The sequence below is a fragment of the Eulemur rufifrons genome, chromosome 7 (genome assembly GCF_041146395.1).
Source record: "Eulemur rufifrons isolate Redbay chromosome 7, OSU_ERuf_1, whole genome shotgun sequence".
Taxonomy (NCBI): domain Eukaryota; kingdom Metazoa; phylum Chordata; class Mammalia; order Primates; family Lemuridae; genus Eulemur; species Eulemur rufifrons.
Window position 1 is genome coordinate 154,529,096 of NC_090989.1, and position 27,857 is coordinate 154,556,952.

Genomic DNA, 27,857 nt, shown 5'->3' on the forward strand with positions numbered 1-27,857 from the left:
GTTGGGAAGGTTTGGTGGGGATGCTTGAGGGTGCCCTGGGGTGGGGATGAAGCCCCCTGCAGCCTAGTCTGCTCAAGGGCATTGTGAAAGTGGGAGCCGCCAGAGGCCTGTGTTCCAGCCCCTGGGTGGTGACATTAAACTTTTTGGAGCCTCAGTTTTCCTCTAAAGTGGGGGACATTACCTGGTCCAGCTCCAACACTGCCTCCCCTCTTTTGCTGCCTTATCGGCTCCAGCTGTAGGCAGGTCAGCCCACGCCCTGGCAGGAGAGCCCAGGGAGGCCCACCTCCCTGCCAGAAGTGTCATCTTGGGGAAGGTGAGCGAGGCTGTCTATTGGACCTAAATACGGGTGGGGGTAACTGACAGGTAGCAGGGACCCTTTCAGACAGACGTCCTAGAGGACATCTGGGCTGGGTCTCCAATTATGGGTAGGCGTTAAGACAGACAGCCTAAAGATCCGGTTAGGACGTCGCGTTCCGCCGAGGCTGGGCTAAGAGCGTCCGTAGGTAGGGCAGGCAGAGGTCGGAAGCCGTGGGGCCTCCCAGGGAAGCTGAAGCCGGGAACAACTCTGCGGGAAGCCGCGCGGAATATCCGCCGGCAGAGGCTGGGTGCAGGCTGGTGCGCGTGCGCGGCTGGAGGCACAGCGCGCGAGCGGACGCTCGATTTGGCCCTGGACGGACGCCGTAGCCGAGAGGCTGGGCGGATGTTGTGAGCCGGGTCGCGGCGGCCGAGGCTGGGGGTGAGTGAGGGGCGGCTGGGATCTGAGCAGGGCGGGTCCCCGCGGCTTCCCTCGCAATCCCGGCCGGTCCAGTGCGAAGACGCCTGCCGCGCGGGGATCGCGGCCTGTTGTGCGAGACTGCGAGAGGGAGCCGGCCTGGCAGGTGCTCTGGAGCTTGGGGCCAGACGCAGGCGACTTGGGGGAGCCATGCGCTGCCCTCGCCGTCCTTGGGCTCCGAGACGACCGAGTCGGTTCGGTTCCGAGCCCGGATACCTCGGTGGGGCTGGACAGAATTGCCGTGGCAGGGAGCCCCCCGGCAGGGGCAGGGTCCGCCTCTTCCCTGGGTCCTCAGCACCTGACACCTGGAGTGGGTGTTTGAAAGGTTTGCTGATCAAATGAATGGCCACATTTGATAGACCTGCAACTGCTCTGGGGTGAGGTGGGCACCGATCATGGACGCCCACTGAGGGCCCGTGGTGGGCGGCAGGGCGGGAGAACCACCTTCCTGAGGGGCAGACGGTTTGTGGCGGGAGTAGAGGGCCTGTTTGGGGTGAGATAAGAGACTGGGCTGCAGTAAAGGGAGTGCCGGCTAAGGCAGTGCTGGAGAGCCAAGCTCTAACCGGGCGCTGTCTAATGAACTTTCTGCGATGGGTGGATGTGTTCTTCATCTGTGCTGTCCAGTAGAGTACTATTAGCCACACGTGGCCATTGAACTTAATGCAACTGAGAAATCGGACTGTTAATTTTTAAAACTTTTTAATTAATTCAGATTTAAATAACCTCATGTGGATAGTGGCTACCGTGTTGGACAGCACAACTATAGATCAGTGAGGCCAGCACCTGGCACTTAGAGTGGGTTCTGGAGCAGCTGATATGTGAGGGATAGGCAGCAGTAGGAAGACCAGTGGAGTTTGCGATGAGGGCTGGGCAATGCAGGTGCTTGGATAGGGTGGGAGGCTAGTGTGTGTGTAGGAACATAAAAACTAGCAGGACCTCGGACAAGAGAAAGGAGGAACCTGGGGCTGAAGAAAGAGGCCCCAGTCTTGGGAGACTAACTGGGACTTGTGGCTGGAGATGGCCAGACCAGTGGTGGTCTACACTTGGGGGAATGTGCTGTAGGGTACTCGCTTCTGTGTATGAGCTGGACCCACTATGGCTTACAACTGAGACGGATATCAGGGCTCTGCCCCTGGGCCATGTCACTTTAAACATTTTGGTTTGATTTCCCCAGAGCTGAGACATTTAGTTAGGGTTTAGCAAACATATATCTGGTACCCACTCTCTGCCAGGCCCTGTGCTGGGCACTGGGACACAATGAGGAACAAGAAGTAGTCCCTGTCACTTGGGCCTAGATCTTACCTACCCTCCCTGTGTAGGAAGCTGGGAGCCCCTGCTTTCCCCTGCCCTGGGTTGTGAATGTGCATGCCCCTGGCCTCACCTGCTCCCTAGCCTTGCTGCCATTGCAGGATGAAGTGAGGTATGAGGGCCCTTGGTTGGCCTTGAGTAGACAGGCTCTGCATCTGGCTCAGCCTCCAGGACCACTGGCTGCCCATGAAAGATGAAGGATGGCGTCCAAGGGGACTGGCATGTCTTTCTCCCGCAAGAGCTATAGGCTGACTTCAGATGCTGAGAAATCCAGGGTCACAGGTAAGGGCTGGCAGGGCAGGGAGGAGGCTTCTTTTGTTGGGAGAAAGAGAAGGAAGGGACAAAGGCAGCAAAGTCCTAGGTGCAGTGAGCCTCAGGCCATGGCTGCACCCCTTATTCCTGTGAGCCAGCTCATCTCCAACACCCGACGTGGCTGTTCTTCTGACCCCTGTGCCTGGCCTAGGACTAGGGGCCAGCAGGGGCCAGGAGCAGCACTGATGTGACCCTTTACCCCCTTCTGACCTGTGCCTCAGGCATTGTGCACGAGAAGCTGCTGAATGACTACTTGCACCGCGTCTTTTCCTCTTCTGACCACGCATCCCTTGCCGCCACCAGCAGGTATGGCTGGGTGGGTAGCCTCTCCTCACTCTGCTGGGCCAGACCAGCGGCCCAGGGCTGCAGTCATAGGGAAGGGGAGCCTGGGCTCTAGGCAGACTGGCCTGGGTTCTGCTCTCACTCTGATCCTGGCTGTGAGACCTCTGGCCAGAGTCTGCCTTCTGGACTCCAGTTCTTCCTCTCTTCAGTGCTAGTTCCTCTGTGAGTGTTGTGGACAGCAGGGAACAGGTGCACATTCAGTGCCCAGCACAGCACCTGGCACCTGCTCCATACTCAGCATCTGACCCCACATGTACCTGCCTGCACCTCGGCCCCACCCTGGCCCCCTATAGCCTCTGCCTGACCTTGTAAAGTACAAATCTCACCAGGCCCTTTTCCTTGTTAGTTTAATACATTTACGTTTAGTCCATACAAAAGTTACAAGTACATTTTAGCAGAAACTTAGAAACAGAAGAAGGAAAAACATCTTTCACCTCATTATTCTAATGTGACCATTTGAATGTGATTCTTTTCTTTATCTCATGATGTGTGTAGTTCAGATTATGCTGTATAGAAAACTTTTTAAAAATCTGTCATCTTCAGTTCTTTTCTTTAAAAAATTTTTATTGAGCTATAATTGACATGTAATAAACTGCCTGTATTTAAAGTGTACAATTTGATAAGTTTTAACATACATATGACCTGTCAAACCATCACTACTGTCAAGGTAATGAACATATCCCTCACTTCCAAAAGCTTATAGAAGTTTGGATCCTATTTTATCATTAAACGTTATCCCGTGAGTATCTTTCCACATTACAAATTGATTTTAGTGGGCATCTTTAGGGCCAGGGTCAGCAGGGGGTGGTCTGCTGTGCTGCTGTGGCGCATAGCACTGCCCTAGTTTGGAGGGACTTTTGCTTTTGTAAACAATGCTGTGAAGATGCCCAGGGTCAGCGTCATGTGGCTAGAGTGTTTGAGCTGCCATCACCTTTAAGATTATTACCAGATTACTTCTCCAAAGGATCATTGAGGTTCTCCCTGCAGTGAGGCATGGTTGTCCTGTCTCTCGCCCCTCACCAGCCTCAGCTCCTCTGCCCTTCACAGTCTCTGCTCTTTGGACAGGCCAAAAGGGCAGCACCGTTGCCTGTTTTCTTTAAGTGACTGTGGTGGTCAGAAAGTTCCTACTTGCAGAGGGCCACTGCTGCCCTGACCCCATTCCCAGTCCTGGCCTGTTCCCAGGGCCATCTGATCCCTTCCTCATGTGATACCAGAGATGGTCCCACTGCTGCTGGTGCTGTGGCCGCCAAGATGGGAGAGCAGGTGGTGAGGCTGTCAGTCAGTGGTTGTGAGGATGCAGGGCCCTGGACTAGGACCTAGAAAGTCCAAAAAGGGCGGGCAAGTGCTGGGGTTGGCCAAATGGGCAGTGCTGCAGACGCTCACCAGAGGCCCTGTCAGGCCAGCTGCCCACAACCACGTGCAGCCTTCCCCTGGAGTCAGGCACAAGACTTGCTCTTGGGAGCAAGCATAAGACTAGCTCTCCTAAGCATAGGCCTGCAAGAACTGTGCCTGAGGAAGCCTCCTTTCTCCCTGGACCCATTGGAGTGTTCCAAGATGGGGTTAGCATTAGCCTTCCATGCTGCTGGCTGGGCACCCCACTGCGTAGCCTGGCCTTGGTCTGGGGCTCACAGGGGTAGGAGGGGCCTTTGTTCATCTCTACCTCCTGCAGCTCAGGGCCAGTAGTGGCTTACGGCAGGGGAACATGTGGTCCCTGAGCCTGGGTCGTAGCTACTTTGTCAGAGTTGGTGCTTTGGCCCATCTACATCCCCTTCCAGATCCTACTGTCTGGGCAGTGAGTAGGGTAGGAACTGGGATTAAACATGGAAGAGCAGGTGCTGGTAGTCTGTGGCCTGGATCCCAGTGGGCATCAGGCCTCTGTTCTGCCTGAGTCCTGCTGGTTACCACCACCCCACTCCATGCTAGTCTTAGCAGCCAAGCTCAGGACAAAGCTGGCCAGCATTAGACAGTGCCCTTTCTCCTCTGGGCATGTGTGTTGAGAGAATGAGGGGGCCACCCAGGTAGATTTTCCCAGCCCCTTTGGCTAGGGCAGGTGGCAGGTAGGTAGGCCATGCTCTCTGCTTGCTTTTTATGGACAAGTAGGTACAGGACAGAGCCAGCCAGCAGCTCAGAGGGCTGAGCCCTTCATACTGTCAGGGCATGTCTGATTCAACAGTCTCCCCTGGCTGGGTGACAGAGAGATTGGAAGTCTGCCCCCAGAGGAACCACAGGCCTAGTGTCAAGGGCTGGCCTGGGCAGCCTTGGTAATGACCATGGTGGGGACCAGCATTTCTCCCAGGCTTCTCCCAGACATACTCAACACAGCGACCTCCGAGAATGGGCAGGTTATGGGTTATGCACATGTTCTTTCTTGAAATCTTCACAGCATCTCTGACATACAGCTATTTTTCCCTTTTCACAGATGAGGGTTAAGGCTTAAAGAGGGCTATTATATTTTAACAGTCCTGAGAAGCACCAAATTGAATGGGTTATAATTTTTAGTTTAATAGATAATCCAGGCTTCTGACCCCCGGTAAGCCAGAGTATAGGAACAGGCAACACCGTTTTTCTGCAGTCTAGGCAGCTGCTCTCTGAAGCTCAGGGGAAAGGATGGGAGAGGGGTTTAGTGTCATCTGGCTGATTTCAAGGACTTGTGGGCCCCTGGCAGCCTCTCACTTTCCCCAGGAAACCCCTGAACTTCCAGAATCTGCCAGAGCATCTGGACCAGCTGCTACAGGTGGACAATGAGGATGAGGAAAGCCAGGGTATGTGGCAGCCTCTGGGGTGGGGTCAGGGGTGCAGAGCTGGCACCTGGAGGCCCTGGAGGCTTCCCCAGTGAGCTCAGTGCACCCTGTGCGTTCTGCCAGACCCCTGCCTGCCTCACCCCCACTTCTCCCCTTTTCAGGACAGGTTGAAGGACGGCTTGGCCCATCCACTGTGGTCCTGGACCACACAGGTGGCTTTGAGGGGCTTCTCCTGGTGGATGATGACCTGTTGGGGGTGAGTGAGGGCAAGATAGGGGCCCACCCTCTTTTCCTCCTATCTCTCATGGTGATGGGGGTAGCAGTAAACTCATCATGATGTGGCCCTAGACCATTGTATCCTCAGTCCTCAAACCCTCCTGACATAGCCCAAAAACACTCTTGATGTGACCCCAGCCCCAAGTCCTTCCCAACACAGTGCTGAGCCCCTCCCAGCATGCTCTGGTCCAGAATCCCTCCAGACACAGGCCTTGCCCCTCCCACCCTCTCTAGGCATGGTGCAGATTGGCCATGATAGTCAGGTCCTGCCAGGGCTAGCTCAGTTGCGGATGGGGTCTTTCTCCCTTGGGGAGGTGCTGTGTGTGCCTGGGAGGAAGCCACCACCCCACTTCTTCACCCAGGTGATTGGACACAGCAACTTTGGCACTATCCGCTCTACCACGTGTGTGTACAAAGGTGAGGTCATACTCCACCGTGGCCCAGGGAGCTGGGAGGATGTTGGAGGGCCCAGGCCTGGAGGCAAGAGGCAGTCTTTGTCCACCTCCTGGGCCTAACTCAGCTCTTTCCAGGGAAATGGGTCTACGAGGTGCTCATCTCCTCCCAGGGGCTCATGCAGATCGGCTGGTGCACCATCAACTGCCGCTTCAATCAGGAGGTATGTGTGGGGCTGGGGGGCCCCCCCAGAGAGACCTCCTGCCACAGGCCTCATCAGTGCTCTGAAAGACCCTCAGACCTGCTCAGGACCCTAACCTGGACTGTCCTCTGGAGAAGGAATGGGTCCCAACCCATCCCAGGGTACCATCCCCACCCAGAAAACACCCCTCACTCCTTCTCTCAGAGCATCAGTCCGCTTCTCTCCAGCCACGTGGGTCCAAGGCTGGTGGTTGATGGGCTCTGGCCCTGCCCCCACCTACGTCACCCCGGGCCTCACAGGCAGTTCCTCCCTAGGAGGGGGTTGGAGATACACACAACTCCTATGCCTACGATGGCAACCGGGTACGCAAGTGGAATGTGACCACGACGAATTATGGCAAGGTGAGGGCCAAGCTCCCTGTGGATCATCTGCCCCAGACCAGCCCCACAGCTTATCTGGAGCCCTTGGGCAGCCATGAGGAACTGTAGGGCACCAGAGAAGGGACAGGGACTCAGGTCCTCTGTACTTGTGGCCAGTCCCCCCGGGTGGTCCTGGAAACGCAGCTGGGGGTGCAGGTTGGGCAGGCCGCTATGCTTCTGTACATCCGAAGGCCTCCTCTTGTGACAGGCATGGGCAGCAGGGGACATTGTGAGCTGCCTGATCAACCTGGATGATGGTACCCTGTCCTTCTGCCTGTGAGTTTCCCACCTCTGTCTGTAGGCCTGGCCTCTGGGGCCTCCTGGGACTGCCTCCAGTTTCCTGGTCCCTGTAATGGGTTTGGTAGCCTGAGGGTGGGCAGCCACATTCTTCTTAGCACTGGCTCACAGACCCACCTTTCTCCTCCAGGAATGGCGTGTCCCTGGGCACTGCCTTTGAGAACCTCTCCAGGGGCCTGGGCATGGCCTACTTCCCAGCCATCAGCCTCTCTTTCAAGGAGTCCGTGGCCTTCAACTTTGGGAGCCGTCCTCTGCGATATCATTTTGGGAAGATGGCCATGGGATGCTTAGAAGTTCTTGGGGAAGCTGGGATGCAGGGCTCCCACTTCTGATGGCAGGCCCTGGCTGCCCAAGAAGTGAGTAGGGTGCAGCTTAGGGTGCCGAGGACCACAATCCTTGCAGCAACCTTATCAGATGGGTACCATTATTGTCCGTGTTGGACAGGTGAAGAACGTGAGTGGCAGGAGAAGTTTCACCCATGGGGAATCAGTGGGAGAGTTGTGATGCAAACCAGCCCTGTCCTGGAGCCCAGGCCCCTCCTCAGGGGTGTCGGGGAGGGAGTGGGTGCATCTGAACCACAGATCAGGTGTTGCTGGCTTAACTCTTGTGGCACCTACCCAGTGGCGGGCTACCGGCCCCTGCAGGACCCACCGTGTGCTGACCTGGTGCGGGCACAGAGGTTGCTGGGCTGCTTCCGGGCAGTGCTGAGTGTGGAGCTGGACCCTGTGGTGAGCTGGTGTCTGGGATGGGCGAGCTGGGGGTCTGCCCCAGCCCTCTGCCCCTCACAGCCCTCCTTCCTCCCCCCGACAGGAAGGGCGGCTGCTGGACAAGGAGGGCTCCGAGTGGCAACTGCAGGGTCAGCCCACCGTCCTCCTCACATTGGCCCACATCTTCCATCGCTTCGCACCACTCTTGGTGAGGGGACACTGGGAGGGGAAGAGGCAGGCTGTGCTACACGTGCCTGTGCCACGGGCAGCAGTGCTGAGGTGCACGAGACCCAGTAGCATCCCCTGGCAGGGGCACCCTGTGACTAGAGCCCTCCGAACTCAAGGACAGCACCCCAGGGAGGAGGGGACACTTCTAGCTGAGGGCATTAGGGGATGTCCTAGAAAGAAAATTGAAGCCAGGCCGGGGAAACTGCATGTGCAAAGTGCTAGAGGGTTGTGGGCAGTGGCCCTTCTTGTCCCTTAGTCAGACTCCAGAAGGACCCATCTGTGTGTTGGGGTTGCTTGATGGGCTCAAGACTATGCCTGAGGCCTGAGCCTTCAGCATGGCCTTGGCCATGTGCCAGGGCAGAGGTGCCTTGACCACAGCAGAAGGCCACCACCTCACCAGCGTCTGCCCTTGGTGCAGTGCAAGGTGTACCTGGTGGAAGCTGTGCTCATGAGCTTCCTGCTGGGCGTTGTGGAGAAGGGCACACCGGCACAGACACAGTCCGTGGTGCACCAGGTCCTGGACCTCTTGTGGCTCTTCATGGAGGTGAGGCTCTTTACCTCAGACCTCACCGGGCTGTCAGGCTCCACTGGGGTGGGGGAGATGCAGGAGGGTCTTGGAAAATGCCCCAAACATGGCTGCCCTGGCATCTCTCCCCCAGGACTACGAGGTACAGGATTGCCTCAAGCAGTTGATGATGTCTCTGCTGCGGCTGTACCGGTTCTCGCCCATCATCCCAGACCTGGGCCTGCAGGTGGGAGCACCTGCCCCTGCCCCCCAGCCCCTGGGCCTCACGGCCCGCTCTGTGCTGAGCACTCCCTCTCCACAGATCCACTACCTGCGGCTCACTATCGCCATCCTGAGGCACGAGAAGTCCCGCAAGTTTCTGCTTAGCAACGTCCTGTATCCTCCCCTCGCTGCCAGGCAGGCCAGAGATGTGGTCCCCTCTGGGGTCGGCAGAGGCCAGGGAGGGCAGTGTCCATCTGGCCAGGGGTCTACAGAGCAGGGAAGGTAGGGCAAAGGACTCAGGGTGGCCGGCCGCCTGGCCAGGGCTTTCCAAACGGCGGCAGACTCTGGCTCAGGGAAGGGTGGGAAGGCCACCGGGGCCTGCCCTCTTCAGCCAAAGCCCTGCACGTTTGTCTCGTTCTACAGTGGGGATTCCTGCAAGATCTTCTTTAAGGAGGCAGCTGTTCCTGCTTCCCCAAAATGTTAAGAACTGCATAAGTAAGAGAGAGAGCGTAGCTTTGGACTCCAGGCTGGGAAGCCTGAGCTCATAGCCATCTTCTCAGTCTGGGGTCTTCCAGCCTTCAGGAAGCAGAAACAAAGCTGGGAAACACAGGGGCCAGAGTTGGAGCCTGGGAAGAGGCCACCAGGTCCTCTCTCCAGTCTGTCCTACAGTCGCTATTCCTGTGACAAACCTTTCTCCTGCACCTGCTGGGTATTGGACTTGGTAGGCTTGGTGGCCGTAGCTCTTTCTCCAGGTTCATACTCTGGGGAGGCAGGTGCATAGCGGCAGTGGCACCCTTGGCAGTGGGCGAGCTGTGGTGGGCACACCTGGGGGTGGGCTTCCCAGGGAGAACTCGTGAGTGTATACAGGGTCCCCTTTGGTGAGCAGAGCCCTGCCTTGACGACCACCAGCTTCGACATGCTCCGGTCTGTTGTCTTCTTTTACATCAAGAGCCCCCTGCGTGTGGAGGAGGCTGGCCTGCAGGAGCTCATTCCCACCACCTGGTGGCCCCACCGCTCCAGCAGGGAGGTGGGTGGACGCCAAGTGGGGTGGGCAGTGGTCATAGTGAGGGCTGGTGGGGGTATATGAGCCACCGGCACAGCATGGCAGGCCTCTTCGCAGCCCTGGTCCCCGGAGTTCTGGGGGTGGGGCGGGAGGTCTTCCGTCTGAAGCAGGCCTGGGTACGTCCTGGGCAACCCTGCCGTCTTCCATCCCTCTGCGCCTGCCTAGGGCAGAGAGAGTAAGGAGGTGAAGGAGGAGACGGCGGAGGAGCGGATACGGCGGCGAGCCTACGAACGGGGCTGCCAAAGGCTCAAGAAGCGCATCGAAGGTCAGCCCCGTCTTGGACATCGAAGGGGGGGTTGTGTGTGCATATGTGGGCTCTTGTAATGACTGTGCCTAGATTGGGCTTGGGGAGCCCTGTAGTGGAGCCCTGACCCAAACCTGCTACTCCTCCCATCCCTGGGAGCCTGAGGGCTGTGTCTCCCCTCCCCCCCAGTGGTGGAAGAACTGCAGGTCCAGATCCTGAAGCTCCTGTTGGACAATAAAGATGACAATGGGGTGAGTGACTCCAAGGTGGCTGTGTGGGTCCCTGGTGGGGAGGGATGCTGTATTGGGCCCCAAGACCCACAGGGTGGGAGCTGGCGCAGGTTTGCATGGCGGGGCCCGGGTAAGATAGGCTGAGTGAGTCTGGTCTGGGCTGGCATTCTCAGCTCATCACAGCCTGGTTTTTCCTTCCCTTGAAGGGTGAAGCTTCAAGGTACATCTTCCTGACCAAGTTCCGCAAGTTTCTGCAGGAGAACGCCAGTGGTCGTGGGGTAGGTGACCTCCAGGCCAGCCTACTGTGGACCCCTGGCTGTGTTGCAGGGGCTGCCTCATCCCTGCTCCTTCCTCTGCTGTCTTTCCCTCCTCGCTCAATCCAGGATCCTGGGGCAGGGCCTTGGATGAGGAACGGGCTGGGCTCTGGGCTGGCACCAAGGCATGTTTATGCCCTGTGCCCACAGAACATGCCCATGCTCTGCCCGCCTGAGTACATGGTCTGCTTCTTGCACCGGCTGATCTCTGCCCTGCGCTACTACTGGGATGAATACAAGGCTTCCAACCCCCGTGCTTCCGTCAGTGAGGGTGAGTGGCACTGGGGCCCCAGGTCAGGGGGACAGCCCCTAGTGTTGGTGCGGAGTGCTGAACTGATGGGGAGGGGCCGAGGGGAGCTGTCCCTGGCCTCCTGCCCAGGTGTCTCACCCACAGGCAGCTTCCCCACTGGGGCAGCAGGAGCCCTGTGCTCTAGGACTGCCATGTCCACATTTGCTCTGACTGTCTCCACTGGCTCCTGCCCACTATGGGCTCTTTCCCTCAGTCCTTGCCCACGCAGCTGTCTGTGCAGTCCTTTGTAGGGCTGCCTTGGGTGGGTGCAGGGGGCCCTGTGTTTGTGTGGGACAGAGTGCCCAAGGGTCAGTGGGAGCCTTACCCACCCTGGATTGGCCACCTCCCCCCCCAGAGGAAGGCTGGGAGCGCTGTAATGAAAGAGGGGGTGGGTGGGCTGACAGGGGCCGTGGGATCTTGCTGAGGTGGGGGTGGGGTGTGCGGGTGCTCCCTGCGCTGCCATCAGGGGTGAGCACCCAGAGGGCAGGGGCTGGGCCTCTCTGCTTCTTCCCTGAGTGACGGCCACCATCAATGCTGCTTCATCCCAAATTGTGTAGTTGTTGTCACTGACCTAAAATGACAGAGAGTGGGGGAGGTAGGAAAGGCCTGGGCTGTGGTCCCACTGTCTGGGTGGGTGGGCGGCCAAGGCCAGAAGCGGGGAGCTGGCTGTGCTAGGCCAGAGTAGAGGGGAGGGCTCTGGGGAGGGTCTTCTTGCTGAGTCCTGACTGCTGGCCCCGCCTCCTGACTCCTTGCAGAAGCCTACATCCCACCCCAGGTCTTCTATAATGGCAAGGTGGACTACTTCGACCTGCAGCGCCTGGGGGGCCTCCTCTCACACCTGCGGAAGACCCTCAAAGGTGCGTGCAGGCCCGAGGGCAGTGAGCAGGTCTGGAGCCTGGGGTGGAGGTGGATGAGGGGTAGAAGGGCGGAGGTTCCTGAGCCTGTTCTGCTGTGGGTGCTGAGCTGTTCTTTGCCCACCAGAGGGCGCTCGAGTCCCTCCACTGGCTCAGGTGGGGAGATGCTGATCTGCGGCTGCCCCTGGGCTTGGGCCCAGTCATCCCCTCCCCTAAGCACTCACCCCAGAGGAAGGCTGGAGTGCTGTAATGAAATAGGGGGCAGGTGGGCTGACAGGGGCCATGGGATGTGCAAGGTGGGGCGGGGATGTGCAGGTAGGTGCTCCCTGCGCTGTCGTCGTCAAGGGTGAGCACGAGTTGCTCCAGTGCAAAGGGCTGGGAGCTCAGTGCGAGCAAGGCAGGGATGCCTGAAACCAGCGTGGCCTGGAGGCTGGAAGCAGTTGGTGTGCTGGGGTGTAAATGTGAGGCAGGGAGTGGTGGGAATTGTGGCCAAGGGATCTTGGTGGCAGAATCTGAGGGCCTTGCAGGCCACAAAGTAGATGTGGACTCATTCCAGAGGCACCATGGAAGGCCGTAAGTGGGGGCGTGAGGGGCGTCTGCATTGTAAGCAGCTCACCCTGGCTGCTGCAGTGTGGAGACCTGAGTGCAGGGACTGAGAGATAGGGAGGCCGGTTGTCCAGGCAACAGAGGATGAGGGCCTGTGCCAGAGATGTGGGGGAGGAGTCAAGGATGACCCCAGGCTTCCTGCCAGAGGTTGTGTGGATGGGCACCATCAGGGAGAGGGACTGCAGGAGGAGGCTGAGATGACAAGTTCGTGTTTGAGGTGCCCAGGGATGGAGCCAGGAGCGAAGCTTGTGCTAGATGCAGAGGTGGTACAGTCAGCTGTCAGCGTAGCTGTGGAGATGAGCCTGGGATGAGGCTTGGCTGCCCTGGGGAGTGTGCAAAGTGAGGAAGCAGAGGCCGAGGTAGTCTTATTTATGGGGCGGTCGGAGAGTCGGGGATGCCCTGGAGAATGTGAGGTCCCAGGAAACTTAGACAGGGACTGACAGGAAGGGTGTGATGGGGAAGGCCTCCTGCTACTGACAAGGGGCCCTTGGGAGGCAGAGTGAAGGCTGGGCTGGAGTAAGTGCGGGGCCGAGGGACAGGCACAGTGGTACTTGGGGCCCTGCAAGGCCTCCTGCCCAGCCTGCCAGTGCTCTCTCCGTCCTGGGCACTTCCACCCGTGGCCCCTCACCTGCCACTGGCCTGAGAACCCTCCTACCCTTCCTGCCAGATGACCTTGCTTCCAAAGCCAACATTGTGATCGACCCACTAGAGCTCCAGGCGGCCACCATGGATGACCTGGACGAGGATGAGGAGCCAGCCCCAGCTGTGGCCCAGGTGCCGCAGTAGGGACAGGCGGGGGGCTTCGTGTTGGGCCTTTCCTTTATCATATGGGCAGGGGTATCGCACAGGGCCACCTCCCCTCCATAGAGGCAATGGGCTCATTACTGCAGGCAGAGGCCCGAACCTTCCCTTCCCAGTCCCCAGCCCACGGGTCAAGGAGCCCTGAGCCTGCCCTGGTCCTGGGGAGCTGAGTACCCTCTGGCCCCCTCTCTCCCCTGCAGCGCCCCATGCAGGCCCTGGCTGTGGGGGGGGCACTGCCCCTGCCCCGGCCCGGCTGGCTCAGTTCTCCCACCCTGGGCCGAGCCAACCGCTTCCTCAGCACAGCAGCCGTAAGCCTCATGATCCCCCGGCGGCCTCTGAGCACCTCGGAGAAAGTGAAGGTCCGCACGCTGAGTGTGGAGCAGAGGACCCGTGAGGACAGTAAGTGCTGGGTGGGATCAGGCAGGGCACTGAAGGACCTTTCTACTGCGTACAACCCCCTACCCTGGACAAAGCCGAAATACACCCCCACGCCCTCCCAGCCCCAGCCTGTCAGCATCCCAAGGGCACAGGAAGTGCACTCTGAAGGCAGGAAATCGATGCTGCAGAAATAGGTCCTAGCACTGCAGGGCCTTGGCCCACACCCCCACCCCACCCCACCCCCATGTCCTCCCTACAGGTCCCTCCTTGGGCACAGGAAGGGGAGAGAGGATTCCCTCTCCCGCTGTGAGGTCTATCTAGGCTGGCAAGCTTAGGAGAGACCCAGCATGGCCCTGACCCTGACTCTGCCTTCCCCCTACTCCCTAGTTGAGGGCAGCCAGTGGCACGAAGGCCTGCTGCTGGGGCGGCCCCCCGAGGAGCCTGAGCAGCCTCTCACCGAGAACTCGCTGCTGGAGGTCCTGGATGGCGCCATCATGATGTACAATCTCAGTGTCCACCAGCAGCTGGGCAAGGTCTCACACTCTTGGTCCACACGCGTCGGGTTGCAGGGTGTTCTGTGCGTTTGGATGCATGTGTGTGCGCCCCCATGTGTGTGACTGTGCAGGTGAGCACGTGCCACAGCAAGACTGATTTCTGCCACTGCTGCTTAGGTCTGACCTGCTTGACTATTGTGGGAAGGGGGCCACCCTGGGCCTAAAGTTGGGAGCTTGGCAGGGCTGGAATCCAGGTTAGGTCTGAGGAAGCCTGGATGAGGTGCCCAGGGCTCACTGTGGACATGTGGTATCCAATGCTCTAGATGGTGGGTGTCTCCGATGATGTCAATGAATATGCTATGGCTCTGAGGGACACAGAGGACAAGATCCGCCGGTGCCCCAAGAGGGTAAGGCCTGGATAGGTGGCAGGGGTTGGGAGGGAGGGGTGTGCACAGGGCAGTCTGCTTACTCAGGGCCGCCAGGGCAGCCCACAAGGGAAATCTGGTTGAGGGGACTGCCCCAGCAGTTCTCCTTGTCCCTACCCCCAGCCTGACCATACCACACCAGTGAGAGCAGGGCTGGCAACAGGGCCTGGCACGACCTGAGCCCCATCGCCATGTAGCCTGTGCCAAGGTGCACCCCCCCCAGCCCACTAAGTGCTGCGGCACACCCACGGTCCTCATCAATTATGGATCCACCCTGAGTGCTTCCTCGGCCACTTGCAGAGTCAGCGGGAAGCAGGGCCTGGCTCCCCACACCCCAGGATGCCAACTGCCATAGCTGTCCTGCCCTGGGGAGTGGCGACAAGAGCACTCAGGGTGGGCTTCCCGGGCAGGCCCCCCACCCCCACCTGTCCGCTGGGCCCTGGGCCTGGCCAGCTGCTGGGACTGTGATTCTGGCACCAAGTCCTTGGGGTGCTCTGGCTGTGGGCCTCAGTTCCACATCCTGAGGGGATGTCCGTGGCCCTGCTCTGAGGCTTGCTCGGGGACACCTGCTGGTCAGCGGTGGAAGAGGGCTTTGAGAAGCGGAGCCCAACTCCGTGCCTGCTGCAGGCACTAGTTGGGGGCTGAATGGGACTACGTCATGACTGTCCTCCTTTCTCCTTGGGTGGCAGAGGACGGACATCCTTGCAGAGTTGACGAAGAGCCAGAAAGTTTTCTCAGAAAAGCTGGACCACCTGAGCCGCCGTCTTGCCTGGGTCCATGCCACTGTCTACTCCCAGGTTAGTCGGGTGCCTCAGCCAGTGACCCTGCCCCAAGCTCGCTGTCGGCCATGCATCGGGCAGGCTTGTGCCAGGACCCTTGATGCTCCTTGCCCTCTTGAGCCTCTGGCACACATGTCCCTTCCGTCCCCTCCTTCTCCCCGTACCCTGTCCTCTGTACCTCCTATGCCCCATGGACTCGAGTAGGTGCCATTTCTAGACCTTGGTATGCCTCCAGCTCATAAATCCTCCCCGCCCCTCCTCTCTCCTCTCAGTTTCTTGACCTCCCCCCGACCAGGCATCAGCGCTCTGCACCTTTCCCTGAGCCTCGCCCCCACCTTCTGCCTCTGCCAAGTCTGACTCACCTGCCACCTGTGAAGCCACTGGCTTGTTCCCTCCTCACTGTTCCATTCAGTAACATGTACCCAAAGCCTGGAGTGTGCCAGGTGCTGTCCTGGACACTAGGGACACACAGTAATGAACTCGAAAGACGAGCCTCTGCCCTCCCAGGGCACTCAGCCTGCCATCTTCCTGGGCGTGCCCCTCCCCCATAACCGGGCCATCAAGGCCCTCATCCTCATCTCCACGTCTCTGATTGGTGTTTCTCCTGCTGGCTCCTCCCCAAAACCTAAACCACCTCCACCTTTTACCCACTCCTTCCTCTTTCTGCCACAGATGACCTTGCCCCAAGCCCGATGAGGATGATCCTGTCGGGGGAACTTCCCTCCATCCCCCACCAGGATTTCACGCCTGCCCACCTCCCTGGGCTGTCCTGCCCGCCTCTCCCATACTGTCTTCTCAGGACCCTTCCCGTTTCTCTGCTTTCTTTTTTTTTAATTCTGCCAAAATATACATGACATAAAATTTGCCATCTTAACCCATTTTAAAGTGCTAAGTATATTCATGTTGTACAGCCAATCTCCAAGCTTGTTTCATCTTGTAAAACTGACACTCTGTCCTGTTAAACAATAACTCCCTGACCCCTCGGCCCCCGGCCCCTGGCAGCCACCATTCTGCTTTCTGTCTCTCTGATTTTGATTGCTCTAGGTAAGTCTTGCAGGACATACATATACTATACTTCAGGCAAGGTTTTGCTCTGTCACCTGGGCCAGGGTGCAGTGGCATCATCATAGCTCATTGCAAATGCAACCTCAAACTCCTGGGCTGAAGTGATCCTCCTACCTCAGCCTCCCAAGTAGTTGGGACTACAGGCATGCACCACCACACTCAGCTAATTTTTTTATTTTTGTAGAGACGGGGTCTCGCTCTTGCCCAGTCTGGTCTTGAACTCCTGACCTCAAGCAATCCTGACACTAGGGCCTCCCAAAGTGCTAGGATTACAGGCGTGAGCCACCACTCCTGGGCTACATTCTGGGGATTAATCCCTTATCAGATATATGATTTGGAAATATTTTCTCCCATTCCATTGGTTGTCTTTTCATTCTCTTGATAGTCAGTCATCTTTGATGAAGAAAAGTTTTTGAAGAAGTCCAGTTTATTTATTTATTTATTTATTTATATAGTTATCTGGGCTTTTAAGAAATATTTAAGAAATCACTGCCAAATCCAAGGTCATGAAGCTTTTCCCCTGTTTTTTTTCTGAGAGTCTTATAGTTTTAGCTCTTAAGTTTAGGTCTTTGATCCATTTTGATTAATTCTTGTATGTGGTGTAAGTCAGGGTCAACTTCATCTTTTGTATGTGGATATTCAGTTTTCCTAGTGCCATTTGTCGAAAAGGCTGGCCTTTCCCCATTGAAGGTCTTCGCATCCTGTTAAATCATGTGATCATATATGTAAGGGTTTATTTCTGGGCTCTCTAGTCTACTCCGTTCGTCTGTGTGTCTATCTTTATGCCAGTACCATTGTTTCAATTACCGCAGCTTTGCTCTAAGTTTTGAAATCAGGAAGTGTGAGACCTCCAACTTTGTGATTTTTCAAGATTGTTTTGGCTATTCAAGGTCCTTTGAGATTCCATATGAATTTCTATTTCTGCAAAAGAAACAATGCAGAGATTTTGATAGGGATTGCATTGAATCTGTAGATTCCTTTGAGCAGCACTGACATCTTAACAATATTAAGCTAACAGCCCATGAACACAGGGTGTCTTTCCATTCATTTAGATCTTTAATTTCTTTCAGCAATATTTTGTAGTTTTCAGTGTAGCTTCAAGTCTTTTGCCTCCTTCGTTAAGTTTATTCCTAAATATTTTTTTCTTTTTGATGCTATTGTAAATGAAATTGTTTTCTTGATTTCCTATCATTTTTGTGTGTTGATTTTGTATGCTGCAACTTTGATGAATTTGTTTATAGTTCTAGCTGAGTTTTTTTTGGTATGTGTGGAATCTTTTTTTTTTTTTTTTTTTGAGACAGACTCTCACTCTGTTGCCCAGGCTAGAGTGCCGTGGCATCAGCCTCGCTCACAGCAACCTCAAACTCCTGGGCTCAAGCAATCCTCCTGCCTCAGCCTCCCGAGTAGCTGGGACTACAGGCATGCGCCACCATGCCCAGCTAATTTTTTCTATATATATTTTTAGTTTTCCATATAATTTCTTTCTATTTTTATTAGAGATGGGGTCTCGCTCTTGCTCAGGCTGGGTATGTGTGGAATCTTTAGGGTTTTCTACACGTAAGGTCATGTCTGCAAACAGATACAATTTTACTTCTTCCTTTCCAGTTGAGATGCCTTTTATTTCTTTTTTCTTGTCTACTTGCTCTGGCTGGGATTTCCAGCACTATGTTGAGTTGAAGTGGCAAAAGTGGGCTAACTTATCTTGTTCTTCGCCTTAGGGAAAGATTTCAGTCTTTCACTACTGAGTGTGATGTTAGATGTAGGCTTTCCATTTATGGCCTTTATTATGTTGAACTTCCTTCTTTCTTCTGCGTCTTCAGCACTCACTCACCTGTCTCTTTCTCATCCAATCTCTTCCATAATTAAAGGAAAGAGCCCATGAGGCTTTTCCTTGACTCCACATCTGCATATAGCTACCACTTCTCCTTCTCTGCATCTTGGCTCCCTCATCTTCCCCTTCCTCTCAGCCCAGCACAGGCTCTTCCACATCTCTGAAATAGTTCTGCCACGGTCCCCGTCTACCTGCCTACCCCTAACCTTGCTGGCACATCCCCGTCTCCACTGCACTGGCCTCTTGGCTCCGGTGAAACTATTGTCATCCCCTCCTTAGACTCAGCCTCCCCTGGCCTTCTGTAGCAGCAGGATCTCCACTGCCCACCCAGTGCACCCAATCCCCCCCACCCCCCGCCAACCTCTTGCTTACATCTTGAGTCCTCAGGTTTTAGAGCACATCAGAGAGCTGGTTTAAAGCCCAGAGATATGGATGCTGTGGGTGTGGGCTAGGGCCCGAGCCTTCGTGTGATCCTGACATGGAATCTCTGGGAACCACATTGGGGAATAGGGCTCTTGGCAGGTTTTGTCCATTTCCTGTGGCCTCTGTTCCACTAATAGTCACACTGCCCCCTGCCTTCCCACCACCTTCTTCTTTGAGCTCCAGATCAAATTTCTACCTGCCTCCCCCACCACCTCTCTGGGGCACTAGCCCTAGGTGCCGCGTGTTCCGGTTGTCCATGTCCCTGCCCTGCCTGAGGCCTGCTCCTCCTCTAGCACTTCTGACCTCCACAGAGGCTCCACCACCCCCACAAACTTGGCCCCATTCTTAGTGCAACCTTTCCCTTGTCCTCACAGCCCATGAGTGCATCCCTAGTCCTGGTCCTGCAGTCCTTTGTCTGCCCTCTTCGGCCCAGACGAGACTGGGGCTTCCTCACTGTCCTGTCCGCACTTACCCTACAGCCCCTTCTGCATTAGGCAGGGTTCCAGCACAGAGTTCTGGTCACATCATCCCCTTGCTGAAAGTCTTGTTGTACCTCTTAAAACACACAAACCAGAGTCTGGTCTGGGTCACAGTACGGCCCTCTCCAGGCTGGGTGTGCCCCTCTGGCCTGCCAAGGACTTGGTTGCCCCTGCTTGAGGTGCTGCTCACACTTCTTGCAATCCAGGTCTCAGTTCTGATGTCACAGTCCTGGGGAAGCTTTTCCCAATCCCCACATCAGGCCATGCCCCCTGTGACCCTTCCGGGGAACAGCTCAGCACCCTGTGTGTCTCCTGCAGGAGAAGATGCTTGATATCTACTGGCTGCTGCGTGTCTGCCTGCGGACCATCGAGCACAGTGATCGCACGGGTTCTCTCTTTGCTTTTATGCCTGAGTTCTACCTGAGTGTGGCCATCAATAGCTACAGTGCCCTGAAGAATTACTTCGGCCCTGTGCATAGCATGGAGGAGCTCCCAGGTGATGGGGCCATTCAGGCTGGGGCAGAAAAGGGGACCTTCAGCATGATCCTGAGGAGCCCTGGTCTAAGCCCCCCGAACCTTTACCCAGCAGCACGCCTCCATGTGGGGCCGGGGAGGCCAGTGCCACTTTGGCTCGCCCTGCAGCAAAGAAGCATTTGCACCCTGCCTTGGCTCCTCCACAGAACCAACAGCTCCTCCCTGTTGCTGGGAGGGAAACAGACAAGATAGAGCACGGGGTGGGGACCCCTTGGCCTTTACTTCCTCCTAGTGCTGCTCCAGCAGCCAGTTGGCCCCTTACCCTGCTGCCCTGGCCCTGGTCACGGAGTGTGACAATTGGTCAGGGGCAGAATGGTTTGTTTGTCTTTGGAAATCATAGCAGGGGAGGAGCCCTGCTGGGGGCCACATAGGAGCCTGGGCTTCTCAGAGACCACTGATTCCAGGCCCTGGCCGGCTCCTGCCCCAGACCTCAGTGCAGGCTTTGTCTCCAAAGACAGAGTTGTGGGTGCCTGGGGGCTTTGCCTGCTGAGTCATCAAGTGTGTGCTGAGGTAGGTTTGAGCCCAGATTAAGGCTCTTGGCAGGTGAGCCTGTGCCTTAGTCCCTCCACAACTGCTAGGGAATACTTTAACTGATGTCCCCAGATGCCAGCCTGGGTCCAGACTAGCCCTTGGAGCCAGCTCTGGAGCCTGCTACCCAAACCCACCCACCGTGCCAAGGGACGTGCCTGCCTCTGGAGCCCCCACTCCCGCCAACAGTTCTCACTACCCACCTTTGCAGGCTATGAAGAGACCCTGACCCGCCTGGCCGCCATCCTTGCCAAACACTTCGCCGACACACGCATTGTGGGCACTGGTGAGGTGCCCTACGGAGGGCCAGGGGGATGGGGATGGGATGGCACCTCTTGCGGACTGCTATGCAAAATGCAGCCAGGTGGGTATGAAGCATGGGGCCAGGGCTGAGGTGTGCCCTGTCCATGCAGACATCCGAGACTCGCTGATGCAGGCCCTGGCCAGCTACGTGTGCTACCCACACTCTCTGCGGGCCGTGGAGCGAATCCCGGAGGAGCAGTAAGTGGGGGCTGGGGGACCACACACCCTATCCTGCCAAGCACTATGCCCAGCCTCACCCTATGCCTGCCACCCCTTGTCCTCACAGGCGTATCGCCATGGTACGGAACCTCCTGGCACCCTATGAGCAGCGGCCCTGGGCCCAGACCAACTGGATCCTAGTGAGGCTCTGGAGGGTAAGCCTGACCTGAGGGGAGGTGACCAAGGCTGGCTGGAGGAAGAAGTTGCCCTGCCTCTCTGACCCCCCACTGACACCACCCCTAGGGCTGTGGGTTCGGGTACCGCTATACACGGCTGCCACATCTACTGAAAACCAAACCTGAGGACGCCAATTTGCCCAGCCTCCAGAGTGAGTATCTAGGTCGGGCAGTCCTGGCAGCATCCTGGGCAGGGCGGGCTGGGCCGGTGGCCCTCACCCACTACTTACTCTTGGATTCCGTCAACCTCTCCCGCTTCTTCCGGCCCCTCCAGGCTCCCTGTCTGTCCCCTGGGGTTTCCATTTTCCCCACTTCCTCCCAGCCAAAGACACTCTGGGATTACTCTCAGTTGCCCCACAGTTCCACGTGTGCCCTTTGGGCCTCTACACCCTGCCTGGGTCACAGTGGAAAGAGACAACATCTTCCCAGCCTCCTGGCAGCTCATGCAAACTGAACACTCTGTCCCTTGCCCTCTAAGCCAGCTCTCTGATCTCCCAGCATTGTGTCCTTCCGCTCTTTCTTTGATCTCTACTGGTGCCAGACCTAGGGCGTCAGACACCTGAGTCAAGCAGTAACAACACAGACTGGAGGTTGGCCAGGGCCCCAGAGAGTACTCATGGGCTTCCTGGAGTAAGGGACATTTTGTCAGGAGCAGAAGCTGTGCTTTCTTCCCAGGGTCCAGCAAAGTCTCGTGAGCCTGAGGACCTTCAGCTAGGCTGGCCTAAGGTCTTGCTTGGGCTGTCTAGCTTGCAAAGTGTCTGTCACACACTGTACTCACCCTGTATGGTGGCTCTTCTTGGCTCATGTAGTGTGTTTCTGCCTTTGTGGGCAGTGTTTTAGTCTGAGGGATGTCCCCAGAGAGGCCAAGTGCCTTGTACATAGTCACACAGCAAGTCCTTGCCAGTTGCCTCTAGGGCAGAACTGAGCTGCAAGTGGAGAGCTGGCAACGGGGCCAGATATGTGTCCTGCTGTTGCGGGAACTATTGATTGGCATTGAGAGGGGTGGGGAGGCAGCCAGGCCAGCTGCAGCTGAGGGCTCTGGTTACTGCTGCCTGCCAGCCCAGACTTGGCGCCCACCACCTGGGCCATATGCCAAGGCCAGGCCAAGGGCAGCAGAGGACGGTGGAGGACAGCAGGGCTTGCAGCAGTGCTCAGAGTAGGCTCTGAAGAAGGTGGCCTTGATACCAATAGGGAAGAGTCTATGTTGCCCCATCTCGGTCTGACCCTATCTGAAGGGCTCGTGACTCAGAACTTGCTGAGGGTCAGGCTTGGGCTGTGTGGCTGCTCTAAGGCAGAGGTAGTGGGGTGGTGTAGGGACTGGAAACTGCAGCCTATGGCTTGCCCAGCAGGAGGGGACAGATTTAGCCTTAACCTCCAGGCAGTTGCACCCTGTCCCCCACCTCATGACCTAAGCATTCCCAGGGAGCCATCTTCCTGTTCTTACACCAATGGCCCAATGGGTAAGGACAGAGGCAAACAGGCAGTGGCCAGTGTGGTGAAGTCCCTGATGATGCCACCTCCCCATGCTCCTGCAGAGCCCTGCCCCTCCACCCTGCTGCAGCAGCACATGGCAGACCTGCTGCGGGAGGGTCCTGACGTGGCGCCCAGCTTCCTCAACAGCGTCCTCAACCAGCTCAACTGGGCCTTCTCTGAGTTCATCGGCATGATCCAGGAGGTGGGCTGTGGTGGGTGTGGTGGGGCCTTATGGGTCAGGGTGGTGCAAGGGACAAGGAGGGGCCCAGGTGTAGCCAGGCCACTCACTGCTGCTTGCCTACATGTTGGTGGCACAGATTCAGCAGGCTGCTGAACGGCTGGAGCGAAACTTTGTGGACAGCCGGCAGCTCAAGGTATGTGCCACCTGCTTTGACCTCTCGGTTAGCCTGCTGCGTGTCTTGGAGATGACCATCACACTGGTGCCTGAGATCTTCCTTGACTGGGCTCGACCTAACTCTGAGATGCTGCTGCGGCGCCTTGCACAGGTGTGTCCATCTGGGCAAGAAGGGTGGGGCCCTGGGGACACCCCAGTGGTGACCCTGCCCATCCACCAACGGGCTCTTGCCCTCATAGCTGCTGAACCAGGTGCTGAATCGGGTGACAGCTGAGAGGAACCTGTTTGACCGTGTGGTCACCCTACGGCTGCCTGGTGAGGACCTAGATGCCCTGCACCCCAACACACCACAGGCCTTGGTTCCTCTGCCAAGAGTGGTGATGCCTGATCCTCCGTTCTGTCCCAGGACGGCCAGGCGCAACACCCTCCAGGCTCAGCTTACCCTCCTGTGGGGAGGACAGTGGGAAGGGTAGATGGCATCAGCCAGGACTGGAGGCCCTGCAGCGGGGGTTCATCTCCTTCTTCCCCCTCCCCTTAGGCCTAGAGAGCGTGGACCATTACCCCATTCTGGTGGCAGTGACAGGCATCCTGGTGCAGCTCCTGGTGCATGGCTCAGCCTCCGAGTGAGTGTTGGGGACTGTGGTTCTCCATGGGAGCTGGGTGTGTCTGATGAAGAGGGGCTGGGTCTCTCTGTACCTCAGTTTCCTCATCCCAAAATGGACTTCAGTATCAAGTTTTGAGGCAGAGAGGGTGCTGAGGTGTGAGCTGCCTAAATTGTGTCGGCAGCAGCTGCTCTGAATAGGAGAATCAGGGACCCAAGCAGGGCAGGGTGTCCAGGCTCACAGCCACTGGGCTGTGGCCACGCCTTAGGTGGGACATGGCGGCCAGGACTCTGGAGGGTGTGCCGTCCTGCAATGGCCAGGGCAACCCTGCTGGATCAAGAGCTGAGCACACACAATGCTACCTTTGTGCAGGCTCCAGCAGCGAGCATGTACCGCCTTTATTAAGAAACTCTGTAACAGCTGAGCCCAGGACACCCATGGGGCCCCCGGCTTAGCCCCCACCCATGAGGGGTTCCCAGACCTCTCTTCCCTGCCTCCCTGCATTGGGAGTGGTGAGATGCATATAAAGCCAGGGCACCGCCTCAGCCATTAGGCTGAGACCAGTGCCAGCCCTTAAGAGGCTCCTGCCCTCAAGGGACATGGAGTTCCGGCTCAGCCTTCCCAGCTTGGCCATGTTCACCAGGCTTTTTACTGTTGAAAAGTGGGGGGCGCTAGCCACGATGCCCTTCACTGCTGTCCGTAAGCCCATGGAATGGGCTCTGCCTTCCGAGTGACAGCTGGATGCCCCTGGCCAGAGACAGTGGGGCCACTCTGGCTGGGGCTGAGGCCAGGCCCCCCAGGGGTCTCTCAAGCAGCCTTGCGTGCCATATACCTGCCTCCCAGACTCTGCATGAAGTTGTGAAGCTTTCAGTAGATTGGATGTTGGTGCATGGGAGAGTCCTGTTTCACCAGAGGGAGGCCTTGTTTCTTCCTTCTGTCCTGGAGTTGGGGGCTAGAGCTTCCTACAGAGCCCTCCTCCTTTTTGCCTGTGGGCCCACTCCCTCCCCAGCACCTTGGGAAGGGTTAGGTGGTTACGCGTTAACTCTTCTATACCACTCATGATGCTGCCTCCATCCCCAATCCTCATGGGGCATTTGGGCACTGGGTGGTCCCAGGGAAAGCCAGCACTAGCAGGCCCTAGAAGGGCCTGGGGCCTTTGTTGGGGCAGAGCAGGAGGCAAGTTGGGGACCGCAGGCCCCCTACCAGTAAGTAGGGCCATTGTGGTTCAAGTAAGGCCCATACAGGAGGCCAGGGGACGAGACACATTGCTTCCCTCCAGCATGTGGCAGTTCTCTGGGCCGCAGCAGGGAGCAGGGCAAGCAGCAGGAAGGTGGGGGCCTGAGTGGGGCCCCTGGGCAGCCTAGGTCATCATGAGACCCTCGGAGCCTGTGGAGCTAGCAGACTCGGAGCCAGCCTTGAGCCGCAGGCCCACGGGGTTGCAGAGATCGAAGTCCTCTGCTACCGCCAGCTGCACGCGGCCATTGAGGCCCCTCCTGCCTGGCTCCAGAAAGACCACGTGCTTGTGGACACTGGCCTTGCGGCTGGGTGCCTCTGGCGGTGTGGCGCTGAGTACAGAGGACTGCGCGCTCAGCTCCTGGAGCGGGCTGGGTGTTCGGGGCCAGCGGCGGCAGCGGCAGGCACGGCGGCAGCAGCGGCAGCAGCCCCGGCAGGGCGGTGCGAACAGGTAGAGCAGCACTAGCACCAGGCCCACCGCGCAGCCCAGAAGCGTGGTGAAGCCCGTATTGAAGGCCTCTGGCTCGGGGCGCGAGAGGTGCACGCTCACGTTGTACTCGTGTGTCTGGTTGTGGTGCAGGCGGGGCCCGGTGGCCAGGCACACGAAGACACCCGCATGCCGCTGCTGCACGTTGCCTATGGCCAAACTGCCGTCTGCCAGCACCGCGATGCTACCGTCGCGGGATCCTGGCGCCACGAGCAGCTCATTCTCCGGTGAAACCCAGGCGATGCGCACTGCCGGGGCGCTGGTGTTGCAGTATAGCCTCAGGGACCGACCCGCCTGCGCGTGCAGCTGCTCTTCTGGCCGCTCTAGGCCAAGAGCTGGGGCAGCAGAGCAGTTCTCGAAGACACGGCTGTGCTCGAAGAAGCGCACGCGGGACATGGGTACATTGAAGGCCAGGCACGTGTACTCGCGCGCGAAGTCGCGCAGGGCGCTTAAGCCCCGCTGGTGCCAGCGCTGCAGCAGGTGGTAAAGGCGGCAGTCGCAGGGCAACGGGTTGTTGTGCAAGTAGAGGCCATTCTTGAGGAAGGCTGGCAGTGCGGCCAGCTCTGGTACGGAGATGCGTCCCAGCCGGTTGGAGGAGAGGTCCAGAGTACGCAGGTGGGTGGCACCCAGACCGTGCAGGTGGTCGAAAGAGAAGGACACGAGTTCGTTGCAGCCCAGGTAGAGATGGCTGAGCGCGCTCAGGCCGTGGAAGGCATGCTCGTCCAAGTGCGCCAGGCGATTGTTGAAAAGAAACAGCCTCTCCAGCGCCCCCAGCCCGTCGAGGTCGTGGCGGCCAAGCGCTCGCAAGGCATTAGATGATAGATCGAGCAGCCTCAGGCCGCTGGCATTGGTGAAGACGCCGCGACCCAGTACATCGAGCTCGTTGTGGCCTAGGCGTAGGTCGCGCAGCCGGGAGAGGGGCGTCAACCAGCCGGGGCGCAGGCGCTGGAGCGCGTTGTGGCTCAGGTCGAGGTCTGCAGCAGCGGCAGGTAACACGGCAGGCACGTCCTGCAACCCAAGGCCTGCGCAGCTCACCAGGTCGGCAGCGCAGACGCATTTGTGGGGGCAGCTGTGGGGCGCAGCGGGCGGGAAGCCCTCTGAGTCCCAGGTGCCTAACCCAGCCCGCGGCATGCACAGCAGTGTGCCCAGCAGCACCAACCAGGCCATGGTGGCGACCACCAGGGATGGGACAGGGCAGCCCTGTGCAGGTCGCAGCTCCAGGACTCACCCACTTCTGCTCTGGTTCGACGTGTGCGGTGCCGGGTGGCTCATGGCCAAGGAGGCACGATGCGGTTTCTGCCTCGCACGGCCGGCTGCTCCTGCTCCCTCATCCCCAGGTTGTGAGGCGCCCTCCTGCTTCCCTAGCTCTCTCCCGGCGCGTTGCTGATCAGCTTCTAAATACTAGCCGGGAAGGGATGGCCCAGGGGGCGGGACCCGGGGCTCCTATTGGTTCCCGTTTCAGGGGGCGGGGCGGTTGCGTCCCCTAGCGCTAAGCAACCTCCCGCGGCCGCCAGAGGGGAGGGAGTCTGACCCCAATGTCCCAGCCTGCCCTTGGCCAGAGCTTCCTGTAGCTCTCGACTGTCTTGGAAGAGTAAAAGGGGAAGTGTGGGAAGAATGTCTCTAAACTGCTGTTAATGTTTTTGGTGTTTATTTGAAGTGATTATGAAAGATTAATATATCATGAGGCAGGTGGACTACCACTATCTTTCGGTGGCTTACCTGAGCCCTCTTAAACTGGTACCTGGGCTGTGTGGGACCTTACAGGGATCCAGGACTTGTTGGGGGTCTAGAGATGTGAAGGATGAAGGGGGATGATAATGCACCTGTCATGGCACTCCTTCACCCTGGTAGAGATTACTTTCAGACAGGCCCCAGGCCTCTGACTACCCTTGCACTCTCCCCTATCTAGGACAGAGAGAGCCACATCAGTGCTCCTGGCAGATCCCTGCTTCCAGCTCCGCTCTATATGCTATCTCCTGGGGCAGCCAGAGCCCCCAGCACCTGGCACTGCCCTGCCAGCCCCTGACCGGAAGCACTTCTCCCTGCAGAGCTGTGAGTGGGGTGGGGAGGGCAGTCAGGTGCCTCAAGAACAGCAAATTCCCAGGCTGGGAATATTCAAGAGGCACCGGGTTCTTGGGCCACATTTGGCCTGACACTCCCTACCACTCCCCAGATACAGATTATATCAGTGCTCAGGAGTTGGCCCAGGTGGAACAGATGCTGGCACACCTGACCTCAGCATCTGCCCAGGCAGCAGCTGCCTCCCTGGTGAGTGGGACCACAGTATACATGCAGGTCCATGCCACTTGAACATGTGTGCACTCCTATATGCACACAGTGTGTGTCCATGTATCTGGGCATCCAACTCCAGCTCACCCTCTGCTGTCCTCCTGCAGCCCACCAGTGAGGAGGACCTCTGCCCGATCTGCTATGCCCACCCCATCTCTGCTGTGTTCCAGCCCTGTGGCCACAAGTCCTGCAAGTAAGTAGGCCCCATGTCTTGGTGGGGAAAGAGCAGTAGGAACACACAGGGCAGCCCTCACCCCTCCCCTGTTGTAGAGCCTGCATCAACCAGCACCTGATGAACAACAAGGATTGCTTCTTCTGCAAAACCACCATCGTGTCTGTAGAGGACTGGGAAAAAGCAGCCAGTACAAGTACCACCTCCTCGGCTGCCTAGTTCTCATAGCCTGCACCACCTTGGAACCTCCACCTTTGAACCCAGACCCAGGCTGGGCCCTATTTATGAGCTCCCTTTGCCCTGTTCCCCATAGCACCCACCCCCGCCACATCCACCTTCCTTGTTGCCTGCCTGTAGCCTCATTGGTGGGAGCCCAGCCAAGGCCCTAATTGTGCCTGATCTTGACTTTCAGTCAGGGCCGCAGTGAGCATTAAATTATTATTCCATACAGCCCTGGCCCTGGCCCTTCTTGAGGGAGTAGGGTTTT

At 57.7% G+C, this 27,857-nt stretch overlaps 2 protein-coding genes across 3 annotated transcripts; one reads left to right on the forward strand and one right to left on the reverse strand.

Moving 5' to 3' along the window:
• The first annotated feature begins 251 nt into the window (after positions 1-251).
• Positions 252-27,820, forward strand: RNF123 (ring finger protein 123). Of its 2 annotated transcripts, none has more exons than XM_069475706.1 (39): positions 252-313; positions 2,245-2,362; positions 2,614-2,698; positions 5,417-5,496; positions 5,637-5,731; positions 6,114-6,168; positions 6,282-6,367; positions 6,661-6,747; positions 6,974-7,041; positions 7,193-7,318; positions 7,676-7,790; positions 7,873-7,977; positions 8,416-8,541; positions 8,657-8,749; positions 8,825-8,898; positions 9,634-9,751; positions 9,953-10,052; positions 10,221-10,282; positions 10,468-10,539; positions 10,726-10,846; positions 11,620-11,721; positions 12,992-13,098; positions 13,326-13,524; positions 13,891-14,036; positions 14,321-14,404; positions 15,112-15,219; positions 19,318-19,495; positions 20,273-20,347; positions 20,475-20,562; positions 20,651-20,738; positions 20,827-20,911; positions 22,295-22,434; positions 22,550-22,738; positions 22,827-22,902; positions 23,126-23,210; positions 26,819-26,961; positions 27,083-27,177; positions 27,306-27,391; positions 27,469-27,820. In XM_069475706.1, exons 2-39 carry the CDS (start codon positions 2,281-2,283, stop codon positions 27,587-27,589), a joined length of 3,945 nt encoding a protein of 1,314 aa, XP_069331807.1. In that variant the 5' UTR covers positions 252-313; positions 2,245-2,280; the 3' UTR covers positions 27,590-27,820. The 2 variants fall into 2 exon arrangements, with proteins under 2 accessions (XP_069331807.1, XP_069331808.1); XM_069475707.1 differs by lacking the exon at positions 252-313 and adding an exon at positions 681-736.
• Positions 23,223-26,825, reverse strand: AMIGO3 (adhesion molecule with Ig like domain 3). The gene has a single exon (XM_069475712.1). The coding sequence runs from the start codon at positions 26,074-26,076 to the stop codon at positions 24,550-24,552; it is 1,527 nt and encodes a 508-aa protein (XP_069331813.1). The 5' UTR covers positions 26,077-26,825; the 3' UTR covers positions 23,223-24,549.
• Positions 27,821-27,857: the final 37 nt, after the last annotated feature.

Bases quoted from the DNA above. Each gene is read 5' to 3' on its own strand.
- RNF123 (XM_069475706.1), top strand. From the start codon at position 2,281: ATGGCGTCCAAGGGGACTGGCATGTCTTTCTCCCGCAAGAGCTATAGG. The intron at 9,752-9,952 runs GTGGGTGGACGC...GCGCCTGCCTAG, and splicing joins CCCACCGCTCCAGCAGGGAG to GGCAGAGAGAGTAAGGAGGT. The intron at 22,903-23,125 runs GTGAGGACCTAG...CCCTCCCCTTAG, and splicing joins GGTCACCCTACGGCTGCCTG to GCCTAGAGAGCGTGGACCAT.
- AMIGO3 (XM_069475712.1), bottom strand. From the start codon at position 26,076: ATGGCCTGGTTGGTGCTGCTGGGCACACTGCTGTGCATGCCGCGGGCT.